A 13,570-nucleotide genomic window follows, 5' to 3' on the forward strand; every position below is an offset into this window, starting at 1 on the left:
TATGTTTAAGTATGGGCCTTGAATTCCTGATCTTTCCAAGACTTTTATCATGAAGGGGTGTTGGACTTTGTCGAATACTTTCTCAGCATCTAATGAGATGATCATGTGGTTTTTGTCTTTGAATTTTGTCTTTGAATTTGTTTATATAGTGGATTATATTGAACCATCCCCTTGCATCCCTGGGATGAAGCCTACTTCATCATGATGGATGATCGTTTTGATGTGTTCTTGGATTCGGTTTGCGAGGATTTAATGAGTATTTTTGCATCAATATTCATAAGGGAAATTGGTCTGAAGTTCTCTTTCTTTGTTGGATCTTTGTGGGGTTTAGGTATCAGAGTAATTGTGGCTTCATAGAATGAATTGGGTAGAGTACCTTCTGCTTCTATTTTGTGGAATAGTTTGAGAAGAGTTGGAATTAGGTCTTCTTTGAAGGTCTGATAGAACTCTGCACTAAACCCATCTGGTCCTGGGCTTTTTTTGTTTGGGAGACTATTAATGACTGCTTCTATTTCTTTAGGGGATATGGGGCTATTTTAGATCGTTAAATCTGATCCTGATTTAACTTTGGTACCTGGTATCTGTCTAGAAAATTGTCCATTTTTTGGAACACCTTCTTAAAGCAACCAGTTATGAGAATTCCATGAGTTAATGGAAAGTGTTTATCCTTCAATTTTAAATGCTTCCATTATACATATACAAACTTTAACCTTCACTAATTGTTACACCCCACTGTTCTTACTAAAACCTGTTTACCTTGCTTCAGACCCTAGTTAATATAAAAAGAGCCATTGAGATATAGTTATTATATTCACATACATGATACAGAAAAATTATTTGCCTAACAATTTCACTTCTTAGATGTACTGATTTCTCCACATGCTGCCCAGGTTAGCTACAACATCCCTGATGCACCCCAATCCCTCTCCTTACCCTCTTGAGTACTGGGCTCAGTGCTTTTATGACTTTTTTTTAACCAACAAAGTAAACCACCTGTTTGCTATTGTAAGTTTTCATGACACTTCATACTGAGTTCTGACTGGTTTCTGTACATAAATGAAACTACATTATTCTATCCAGGAAAAGATTAAAAAGTAGAAAAGTAAAGCTAATAGGGATGAATGTTCCAAGACTTCTGTGTGTTGTATATATGACAGGAAGATGTTATGCCCTGTATATAACCAAAAACTATTCTCAACTAATCTTAAAAGCAATTCTGTCACAGAACATCCCTTGCTTCCTTTTAAAAGTGTCACAGAACATCCCTTGCTTCCTTTTAAAAGTGTCTACTTACAGAATAATTACCTTTCAACACATATTTTCATTTGAAAACTACACCATTTATTACCATCTATGTTCATTTTTGGCTATGTCCTACAGAATTTATGTCGAAACCTAACTTCCCATTGCTGTCCTGGGGAGGTGGCTTGAAGGTAATTAGATGATGAAGCCACCAAAACAAAATCAGTGTTCCCATAAAAGTGTCCCTGAGAGCTCCTATCTAGCATGTCTGCATGCCATGACACAGCAGCAGAAGATCATCTATGAAGTAGCCTCAGGAGCTCTCACTACAGACCAAGCCCACCGGGGCCTGCTCACTGGGCTGTCTCCTCTAGGAAGATGGCAATGTTCTGTTGTTCACAGCTCCGCAGTCCATGTTACTATGCATGACACAGCAGCTCAGCTGGAGGAGAACAGACACAACTCCTAACAGTGTGGGATGTGAGAACACATGCAATGCTTTGTTAGAATGCAGTAATGTCATCTCAGGTTGAGGACGCGGTAACTATATGTTTCTGAATTATATGCAATTTTCAAATAACGAAAATAGAAAAAGTTGGTATTACTTTATGACATGGCATTATCTGCTTACAATACTTGATCGATTGTTAATTATACACAAACAGGGCTTATTACATTACACTGAATTAAGACTTTTCAATATTAGTAATACTGCTAAAGCTATACTAAAATTAATTACTGTTAAATTTTTTTAAAAAGAAAACTTTCAAAAATTAAATCTGGACATACCTCTAACATTAACTGTGTAAACTCTTCATTACTAAGGAATGTGGGTTTCCAGTCCTGTCGAATCTCACTAGCATCTGACTGTGCAGTGGTCTCTGTAAACAGATTGACACGTTAGTGGCATACTCTAACCATTGGGGGAGCACAGCACACTACAAGCCGCCTGTTCTTCCTACTCCATGGTAACAAACAGGCGCAAGATATTGATTCCCTTAACAGGAGGCCAGGCTCTGAAAATGTGAAATGTTATCTTCTAGGACTTGGTCTGGATAATTTAGTAACAATTTCTTTGGGGTTTTTATTGGGGAGAAAGGATAGGAAGGGCTTTGATACACTCTGGCTGATAAGCCTAACTTTGCTTCCAGGTTGACATAATTAGTGAATAAAAACAAGCAGATGACAAGATTATTCCAAAGATGCTGAAGAAACTTTTTACCTCATCCTTTTCATCATCCGACGAGCCACATCTAGAGTAGAGATCGCCAGCTCCAAGGAAGTTATAATGGGAAGATTCCTCCTATCTCAGCTGCTTTACACTAGTTAATCCAGGAGACTAAATTAAACATTGGGGGCAGGTATCTCTCTAATAATCAGAGTGACTTTGGTCAGTGTCTTCTTTTCTAATGTTTGTAATATTATGGAGCCTCCCAAAGCCTCTGGGGTCCCTGGCACATGCCTTTTGCCATATTGCTATTTCATTTTGCTACAGCGAATAGATTTAGTTATAGGAATGTTATAATAAATAATGAAATGTGAACTATTTGCTTAACAAATACGTTTTCTTTTCTTTTAAAAAACAGGGTCTTACTATGTATCTCAGGCTGGCTTCAAACTTATGATCCTCCTGCCTCAGCTTCCAAGTGCTAAGGTCATAGATGAGGACCACAATACCTTAACATTGATGTTGTTGCCGTTTTTTTTGTTTTGTTTTGTTTTGTTTTTTGTTTTTTTGAGACAGGGTTTCTCTGTATAACCCTGGATGTCCTGGAACTCACTTTGTAGACCAGTCTGGCCTCGAACTCAGAAATCTGCCTGCCTCTGCCTCCCAAGTGCTGGGATTAAAGGCATGCGCCACCACTGCCCGGCTTTGTTTTTTCTTTTTATATGTAGACTGTAACAACCAAATTAGATATCAATATGACAGGTTGTACACTACCTTACTTTGTAGTGAAAAGTATGGATTGTATTATTTTAATATTTTGTTACCAGATAGTTAAATGTTTCATATTTACATACCAAATTTGACATATTACAAGTGACTACACTGAACTACAAGTAACTAAAAGTACAGTTACTAATTCTGTGAAATACAGTTATGGTCTTCAAATTGCTGTCAACTATATATACAATTACAGACACAAATTCACTAAGATTTAGCTAATACAAGTCTATTTTAGATAAACAAATACTTTAAAAACGTCTCTGGAATTTACCACAAATTTCATTTTGTGAGATTTATACATCCAATTTTGGGGACAAACCTAGTTAACGGCAAAATGAATATTATATTGCCAGGCGGCAGAAATGTATGCATCTCACTTTATTTCATTCAACAATCATTTACTGAGCTCCTACAAGGTTTAAGGAACTGACTTCACTACATGTGCCAAGGAAAAAAAGGGAGCTCAAGACAGCAGAAGATCAGTGTAAGGAACTGACACATTCACAGAAGATTCAGCAGCAGAGAGGGTGGCAGATGTGGGAGATGCTAATGTAAATGAAAACATCCCCAAGTATTTTCATGGTGGAGCCCTGGGACTCTAATCAAATGGTACAAAAATGGAAAGGCCAGCTTTGGAGGAACTGACATGACAAAATGAACACATTTTAGAGGAGATGAGTTTGGAGGCATGGAAAATGGTATCCAGTAAGTTAACTAGAAATACAAAGGTAGAATTTTTGCATCTGAAAATAAGATTCATTAGTAGTTGAATACAGATGCATAGCAGCTAAAGTTAATACAATGAGGTACTCACAGGAAGGGGGTTGACAAAATAAGAAAACAAGGATAAGCCTTGAGAAACGTCCCATTTAGAAAGCAGGAAGGAAAAGAGAGGGTACCGGACAGGAAGGGGAGCAGCAGAGAAGATGGAAGCCATAGAAGAAGAAAGTCAGCAGCAAGCAAGCAGATCAAGACTGCCAGTTCTAACTCTAAAGAGATTAAAGAAGAACAAAAACCTTTGCTGTATTGGGGATGGGTGGGTAATGTCTGTAATGAAATTAATGCAGAGAGTATTGGTACACAGGACAGTGTAGCAGTGGATTACAAGAAGTAAAAGGAAAACGACAGAGGCAGCAGTTAGCATCTGTGCTCCTAAGAACTGTAGTTTTACTTCAGCTAAAAAGCATACATCCTTCTCTAGTTCTTACAGTTTAGTATCTCTGCTACCTAAATATCAAAAACTTTAACAGTTTCTTTTCATGAGTGATTCAATCGAGATAATTTTCTTTGATTAACAAGTAATTTGAGGCGTAGTGTTTATTCCCTAGCCATACACTGAAATGGCCCTTTAAAATGGTCTGGACCTTACATGACCCAACTCTCAAATACACCTATACACTTCTAACACAAATATGCTCAGTTACAATCATGTCTCTTTGCTTTTCTGATTTTGTACATAGTATCTCTTTGTGTAAAAACACTATTTCACTTACTTAACCTAAAAAGAAGACTAGGTTTTAAAAATTACCTATTTGTACGCCTAAAACATTCTTTCCTTTATGATAAAAGATCATGACAAAATGTGCTTCCTAGTTTTCAGTTTATAGACACTACTCATTTGTAGTTTAGTTATATGTTAGCACATCTGTCTCCCTAGGCTTAAGCTGAGAGCCAAGACAATCACTCTAACTTCCTAAGGACCTAGAATACGGAACTCACCAAATGTTTGTTGAATGAAAGAAGGAACACACTAGATATCATTTTATCTTAAACATCATATAACTCATTATGTTTTAAGTGGGGGAAGAGTCCTATAAAAATATACTCATGTTACAAAGTCAGCACTTTACCTTTATGTTTGCGCAAAAAATCAATGCTCTTCTGTAGAACAGTAGACTTGTCCATCTTTCTAGCGTTACCAGGAAGCATAGACCCCAGCTCCTTAATGAGAACATTGAACTGATCTCTACGCTTCTTTTCTGATTTGTTTCTAGATACTCTATGAAGAAAAAGAAATATGTAGATGTTTTTTGTTTGTTTGCTTTGCTTTCAAGACAGGATTTCTCTGTGTAGCCCTGGCTGCCCTGGAACTCACTTTGTAGACCAGGCTGGCCTCGAACTCAGAAATTCGCCTGCCTCTGCCTCCCAAGTGCTGGGATCAAAGGCGTGCACCACCACGCCTGGCTCAAATATGTAGTTTTTTTAAACAATCTATTTAACTATAGAAATAGTTTCATACAGTGTTTAATTTGGACATGACTAATTTATTTAAGCTTACTTTCAAAAGGTCAGGAGATGATTTATAACCTACATCTAATAATATACATGTAGGTATCACATTATTATAAGTAAATATAACTATTATATTTATTTATTATTTTCTATTTCATAGCTAACTACCTTTTTGCTTTGTCCTTGTCATCTTCTTCCACCAATCCATCAAAAATACTACTGTCATCTCTACAAGAGAAAAGACAGAGAAAGGCTGAGCAGGGCTGGTGAGCACAGCGCCAAAGCCACGGGCGAGTCCACGCACACGCGCCTGCGTCCCAGGTGATCAAGGAAACAAGCTCAGGAACCATTAACTTACTTTCTAACAAAGTTTAATTACAGTTAATTATATCTTAAGTGTTCCACACATGAACTCTGAAGGCAGTGATACTCAGCTATATGTATATATCAGGCTAAACAAGAATTTATTTAGTTTAAATATCTTATTTCAAAATGTTCATTTTTTTCCTGAAAATCTATATAAAACCAGTATGAAATTATGTCACTGTATTAAACCACCCACTTGGAATTATAAGAATCATTATTCTAATAGTGAATTTTAAAAACATACCTGTCAACAATTGAGCTCATTTTACTACAGCTTACGGTAAACACCATAACACATTATGTTTTCGTCTTGTGGTAGACATTTGTACTTCTCCTTGTGAGGAAAGAAAACATTAATGGTTATTAGTTTTCTAAAACACTTCTACAACATTATCTTGAGAATACTATTGTTACTATGCAGATTTCAAATGAAGCTGGTATATTATTTTCAAGCAAATATATTTGGATGGGGAATATTTTAAGCTTTTTTTCTTCTAAAAGATATATGGAAAATTCAAATTATATTTCTATAAAGCAATAAAATATCATTTTTAATCTTCAGTATATGCTTTGACTACGTAACTACAAACTGGCTGCAATAATATGGTCTAGCAAAATTTGTTGAGATTTTATTGTCTGCTAAATAGTACATATTCCTTGTACCTATAAGGATGAGAGGCTCAGTTCTATAGGCAGAAATCTATACTGATCAAGGAAACAGATATCTAAACAATGAAAACAAAATATACAATGAAGCTATACTGCCCAGTGGTTATCACCCAGACAAGAAGCAACCAAGTGTGTCTGTGAACAGTACAAAAGGAATCCTGAAGTAATGCGTCTTGTCACGGGTCAGGATTCGTGTTCCTGAAAACATGGTGCAGAGGCAGGAAGCACCCTCATGGTCAGGGAAGGACTCCTGGCTGACTCTGAACCCACATTTCCACGAGATCCTCAGTGACTTCCATGACACTAAAGTCTGAGAAGCAGTGGACTAGAGGACACACAGGCTGAGTGGACTCTGAGAAGCAGAATGGCAGCCGATAGCTGCACAGGCCATGAGACAGGACAAAACTGCATTTGAGTAAACCTAGAGCTTATTTTCTTCACATGTTATAGGAATGTTAAGGAGATGGCAAACCAGAGAAAATAAGTATCATAAAATGTCTCATACTGTTTCTACATTGAAGTAATTAAAATGTGCTGCTTTCAAACTGAGTAACAAGACTAAAATTCCATATAAAGCAGTTTCATCAAGCCATGAATTAAATATTGCATAACAGATGGCACTATTTATAAACATCCCAAGTTTTGAGGTGTAAGAGTTTTATATTATTATCTCCTTTATTTAGAATTTAGAAAATATTATAATGTGTAACTCTATTAAACCAGAAAATTTTAAAGATATTTTCACAGGAGATTCTAAGAAACTCTATCACTGTTTTCATATGTACTCTTCATAAGAGGGAGAGAAACAAGCCCTTGAAAAATGATGTTGTGGGCTGGAGAGATGGCTCAGTGGTTAAGAACACTGACTACTCTTCCAGAGGTCCTGAGTTCAATTCCCAGCAACCACATGGTGGTTTACAACCATCTGTAATGGGATCTACTGCTATGTCTGAAGACTGCTACAGTGTACTCATAAATAAAAATAAATATTTTTTAAAGAATTAAAAAAAAAGAAAAATGATGTAGCATTGCCTATGTGCTTAGGCCAACAAAATAGGACTCAGGAGACCAAGAGTGCTTACAAGATAACGGCAGGATCAATATCATGACAGACCACTGTGACTCTAAGTGTCTAAGTTAACGTCATTAGAGGGAACACACATTTACAGAACCTTTGAGTTTACCTAAGTCACCCTTCTAGATCAGAAGACTGAGCAATGGTGATGACAGATGTCGGCTCTATCACTAAAATGAGAAGAACAGTGGAGACGGTTTATACAAATAGAGTTACAAAACTAAGGGGCCAAATCTGTTCCTTATGTGTCATTTATGTGTCATCAACATGCTTAATTGTCAAAAAGGAGAAAATAGGACAAACAAGGGGTGGTGATGGAGGGATAAACTTATTTAGAAAGGACACTTCTGACGATGTATAAAATGGATGAATCAAAATGGCCTAGAAGACTGACTGGCTCACTACTAGGCTATCCTCTACTACTGTCAGCAGTGCTTTTCAACAAGGTTGTACTCAACTTGTAACTGCACTCACAGCCAATACACCCAACTAGGACCACACCTGCTCAACATCTTCTTCCCACTTTTCCAGCCAATTGATAGATACATCTTATTTAAGAGAAAAATAAAGGAAAGGAAATGAGTAGGATTAAATATCTCCAGAGCAAACCTTTTGAAGAGTGTCTAACAGAACACTGTGATAATACAGAAACACAGAAAACACCTAGTAACTCAGGCTTCTAATCCCAAATGCACGCCATGCTACACTTGCTCCTCAGGAATATTCCATTTTAGACATTATACTGTGTCCCTACACAAGCTCAAGAGAAATTCCGAGTATGCAGACTAGTCATGTGGAATCAAAGTATTGACATTAATAGACCAGAAGGATAGGCAGTGTGTCTTTAAAGGGATCAATTACAATTACTTAAATGAAATTTACCAGTTTACCAAACTACAAAAGGATCAAGTTAAAGCTAGGAATTAAATGTTCCTTTACATAAGCCCCTGGCAATCCAAGTCACAGATTCAGCAGGTGAGTGTGTATCACGCTACTGTTTCATAATGACAGGGTACCGAGGCACAGGTACTGGTGTGTAAGCACTCCTTTAAAACCAGCTTTACTGTGAACGTACCAGGGAAGGGCAGACAGCATTAAACCAAGGGGTTGTACCAGCAGGTTAGATGGCAGTGTGGCTCTTCCTTGACTTCATACACACCAGCACACACAAGGAGAGATGGTCTCAGAGACCGCAGTCCACTTCTGGGATAGACTCCTTCACATAAGAAGGAGTCTGTCTTAAAACAACCTGCAGTAAGTATTACTGATGGAATTGGTTATCTTTCTGAAGCCCGTCCTCTGTCCCCACCGCAGCCTTCTTAACAACGCCTGCCACTGCACTGACCAACACATTAACACAGCTCATCAATCACGACTTCTTAGCTGAAAAAGACCAATAATGTAAAAACAAAACCCTACTTTTCTTGACCCACCAATCTTCTTTAGCTACTGTCATATTTTTTTTCCTTTTCCTAGGAAAACTACAGTGTCCTTATTGCCACTCTTATATTTTACAATTTGGTCTTCCACATGTAAGTACAGATATGAAGTTTATTGTAAAGTGGTTTTAGGAAACTTAGTACAAAACCAGAAGCCCTCCACTGCTCATTCTCTTTCAGCAATAAACTCTGCTACTGGGAGCATCTTTGTTACTTTTGACTCTTTTGTTTACAGGTACAGTGCTTAGATAGTTATAATTTATTGATTGCTCCAATGTACTTAAGTAAGCCTTTTTGAATCTCTAAAGTGTCTAGATTTTAGGCATCTTGGGGAGCATGGGATTTTTAAGTTTTTAATTGATTCATCTCCTTTTATGTATACAGGTCTTTCACCCGCTTGTATGTATATGCACCACATGAACAAAGTGTCACAGAGGCCAAAAAGAGCACAAAATCCCCTGGGACTGAAATTACAGGTGATTGTAAGCCACTAGAGTCAATGGGGCGGGGGCGGGGGGCACTGAATCTGGATTCCCTGGAACAGTAGCCAATTATCTGATTGGCTTCCCTGTCTGGTTGTTTACTTATTTTTAGTCAATTAGACAGGAGATACAGTTATCTACAAAGAGGGAACCCTGATGGAGAAATTAGATTGGCCTGTGTGTACACTTCTAGGTGTATTTTCTTAGTGATTAATGTAGGGTGCTCCAGTTGATACCACCCTTGGGCAGTAGGTACTAGGATATGTAAGAAAGCAGTCTGAGCAAGCCATGTGGAGCAAGCCAGTAAACAGTGTTCCTCTCTGGCCTCTGCTTCAGTTCCTGCCTCTAGTTTCTGCTTTGATTTCGCTGAGTTGCTTCTGGTCATGTTTCTAATCCCAGCAATAGAAACCCTAACTAAGACAACTGCAGAGCAATCTTTCCAACCCTGAGGATTTTTTTTTTCCTTTCTTACTTTATAAACATATACCCCCTGCCAACTCTCCAATATTATAATTCTAAAGTTTGCATTTTTCAGCTGTAATTGCAATTCAAAGCTAAGCCTCAACATTCTAGCATACTACATTTGATCTCCCCTCCTGAGTATTTTCCTGAGTTAGTAGCTGTGGTAGTTTGAAAGAGAAAGTCTACCACAGGTTCATGTGTTTGAATACTTGATCCCCAGTTAGTACCACTATTTGGGAAAGATGAGGAGGTACTAGCCTTGGAGGAAGGGGTCACAGAGTCAAGCTTTGTGTCTTAAAGAGCTTCCTGCCATCACTGATGTGCTGTCTCCTGCTTGTGGTTTGAAATGTGAGCTCTCAGCTCTTTTCTTCAGCCACTATGAATTCTAATTCTCTGGAACTATAAACCTAATAAAACACACTCTTTTACAAGTTACCCTGGTATAGTACTTTATCAGAGCAAGAGAAACATAACTAAAGGTTTTTTTTCTTTGTAGTTTATCCAGTTTTGTACTGATTTACTACAAACTCATAACTATCTAAATACACTTTCTGTATCTTCATACACATTATAGATCCTACCATTTTCCAGCTGTTTCCTCCAGAACTTTCTCATCTATTCTCACAGTGTCTATTTGTTATTTATACCCAACAACAATGCTGTCCTCCAGGGCTCAGCACTCACTCTGACCCTGATGATTCCCTGGGTTTCTGGTTAAGTTGTTTTCTCTTCCCTAGGTGCCATAGTTCGAACTCTAATGATGGCCCTCAGCCAAATCTCAGGTGTTGAAGGCTCAGTTCCCAGGCAAAGGGGCTTCTGAGAAGTTTAAGAAATGTTGGAGAAATCAGGGTATCAGTACCCTAGGATCCCATTTGCCTTTCTGCTTCCTGGCTATCACTAAGTCAGTAGCTTTACCACCATAATGCTCAGGCTTAACACAATGATGCCAAGGGGCTGGTGACTGGAACTACAAACCAAACTGGAACTTTCATTCTTATAAAAAGTTGCTTCTCTCTGGTCTCTTTAAGAGTATCTGCAGCAAATTATTTTGTTTCAACATCACCACCACCTTCATTTCTAGAAATCAGAGAGTGCTCTCAAGTCATGACAACTTTAGAGGCTCTCTGACACAACAAGTGTCTCAGACCTCCACTTCTAGCTTAAGAAACTACACTTCTTTTGCTTTTCAAGGTGCAAAATTTTTGTTGCTATTATTTTTCTCCCATTCTCTTGCCCTTATGAAGTATTATTTGCAAACTTATTTCTTTTATTTAGCTGTGACTGGTTAGTGTTGGTTAACTTTACTGGATTAAGAAACATCTAAGACAGTGGTTTTCAGCCTTCCTAATGCTGTGACCCTTTAATATAGCTCCTCATGTTGTGGTGACCCCCATCCATAAAATTATTTTGTTGCTACACCATAAATGTAATTTTGCCACTATTATGAATTGTTAAATAAATACCTGATGTGGGAAATGGTCTTAGGCAGCCCTGTGAATGGCTGAGATCATCTATCTAAGAGATTGACGATGCCAGTCTCTGGAAGTACATGCAGGGCAGAGCCAGAGTCACCAGAATCCTACAGGCTCTGACATACTCAACAGATTCGTCATTTGACAGACCCGTAGAAGAAGGTATTATTGGGAAGTGATAAAAGGAAGACGTGAGGCAAGAAGAATAGGTCAATGATGGCAACATACAGGCGGCTGTATCTTGTCCCCTCTTCCCGTATCCTGCTCCCCTCCTCTGCTTCATGTTCCTGCTGCCCTAATGTTCCATCTCACAATGAGCCCAGAAACCCAAAAGCAAATAACCATGATCTACTGAACCCAGAATCCAAAATAATCAAGAAGTCTGTCTTTCATTAGCTTGTGTCAGGCAGTATCCCATTGATGAGGTAGCAGGCATCTGTCTAGGTGTCCTCATTCTCTCAGCATTCTTAGGTTTGCACTCCTGTACCGTCCACTGAAAGTGCCATTTGTAATCATAAGTACTGCACGGCTACATGCAGGGCCTGCTTCCCTGACTCTATAAGATCCTTGGTGGATGCGCTGTAAGTGATCGCTCTGTATGGACTTAATGATTTCTTCTCTAAACGTCCACGACAGAACATTTCTAGCTTTCCTATTCAATTTAATGACTGTTGCTTCTCCTATATAAACATTAGTCTGTACTAGGGCTGGACACACTTCCTAGGGAACTGAATGAGAACTTTTAAGTACTTCTTTATGCCAAATCTTTATGCCTAAATCTATTATCTTAGTCCAGATTTCCAATTTCAGAGCCTTAAATACTTACCTACCTTCCTTCCTTCCTTCCTTTTTTTTCGTTATCACATGGCCCAGGCTGGATTCTCTATCTCCACCTCCCAAAAAGGCATGTGCCACCACATTCTGTCTCTCAATGCCTTTCTGACTTCTCTATAGCTTGTGTAGATGTCTATGTGCACACAGTGTATGTATGTATGCATATGCACATGTACCTGTAGGTACATGCCTGTGTGTAAAGCAGGGAGTTCTGGGGATGCACCTGCCTCCGTGCCTTAGTGCTGGGGTTAGAGATACACAATGCCACACAGCTTTTTTCAGCAGGGAGCCCAGGATCTGAACTCAGGTGGCCCTCATGTTTGTACAGCAGGCACTTTGCCCAATGAGCCATCTCTCCAGTCACCATACTGTACAGGTTTTCAAAGTCTCTAAAATCTAATACATTTACTCAGAGCCCTGACTTCCTTCCAGCCGCCTGCTCCACTCATGTCTCTTGCAAGCTGATCTTCACGTATGCTCTGCACTTCCTAGGGCATGTATGCTCCAGGCACATCTATATCCTGTTCTTCAAGCATCCCAGTCACTGCTGTTCCTGCTGCCAGGGCAGCTTCTTTCCTCTTTCTGAGCTACACGGCTGAGCACCTGCCATTTTACTCACAACTAAAATGGCTTTCAACATGGCCTTCTCTGACTACCTGATGAAAGCCATCACCCATCTCTAGTATCAATTTTAATTCTCTTGATAGTACTAATGCTTGCTTTCCTTGAAAATGCAATCTTCATGAGACACGGATAGCTTCAGTTCTATTAATCATTATGTAATCATATTAAAGTAATACATAAACAGTAACTACTGAATAGCAAATATTCTGTGTTAACACAGAAGCAAAAAGTTTTAAATAATGCTTTCCTCAAATAAGTATGCCAAGTAATTTCTAAGTTCTTTTACACATTTTTTCCTAGAAAAAATTAATACAATGGAGCATTATAGGTCGCCTTTACCTCTTTCACTTTTTATATCTTTAGAATGGAGTCTCCAACACCCACAGACGCAAGGCCGTCTTCTGTGTGACTGACCATCAGAACTCTGTTTTAAAAAACAAAAGTAAAATTTGTCCAACTTATATACAATTTTATCACAAAAACATTTTAACTAATTTAGCAAAATTTAGAACATTTTTACAAAAATGTATAACAAAAACTAAATTCTGATTACATAAAAAGAAAATAGTTTTAAAACTATAACCAAGGCCAGGGACCTAGGGAAAAATCAAATATAAGTACGAGTCTGCTCAGATGAGGCCCCATAGCTGAGAGAAGCCGACACAACCCCCACCCCATTCTTGACCCAGAAGCCAAGTCCAGTCTATAGCTACTCATAGTGAGAA

The 13,570-nt window shown here is 38.3% G+C and overlaps 1 protein-coding gene across 4 annotated transcripts in view; it reads right to left on the minus strand.

Moving 5' to 3' along the window:
• Positions 1–13,570, minus strand: part of Clock (clock circadian regulator) — an 80,583-nt gene that overhangs the window by 41,350 nt on the left and 25,663 nt on the right. For 3 of the 4 annotated variants that reach the window (XM_021162109.2, XM_021162108.2, XM_021162107.2), the window contains exons 3-7: positions 13,185–13,269; positions 6,033–6,122; positions 5,591–5,650; positions 5,041–5,189; positions 2,032–2,123 (exon numbers count right to left, since the gene is read on the minus strand). In XM_021162109.2, coding sequence (XP_021017768.1) covers positions 2,032–2,123; positions 5,041–5,189; positions 5,591–5,650; positions 6,033–6,079 — 348 coding nt within the window. In that variant the 5' untranslated portion in view covers positions 6,080–6,122; positions 13,185–13,269. Of the gene's footprint in view, positions 1–2,031; positions 2,124–5,040; positions 5,190–5,590; positions 5,651–6,032; positions 6,123–13,184; positions 13,270–13,570 lie in introns of those variants that run through there. The other variant, XM_029477072.1, reaches the window with a different exon arrangement.

This window comes from Mus caroli, chromosome 5 (assembly GCF_900094665.2).
Source record: "Mus caroli chromosome 5, CAROLI_EIJ_v1.1, whole genome shotgun sequence".
NCBI classification, from domain to species: Eukaryota; Metazoa; Chordata; class Mammalia; order Rodentia; family Muridae; genus Mus; species Mus caroli.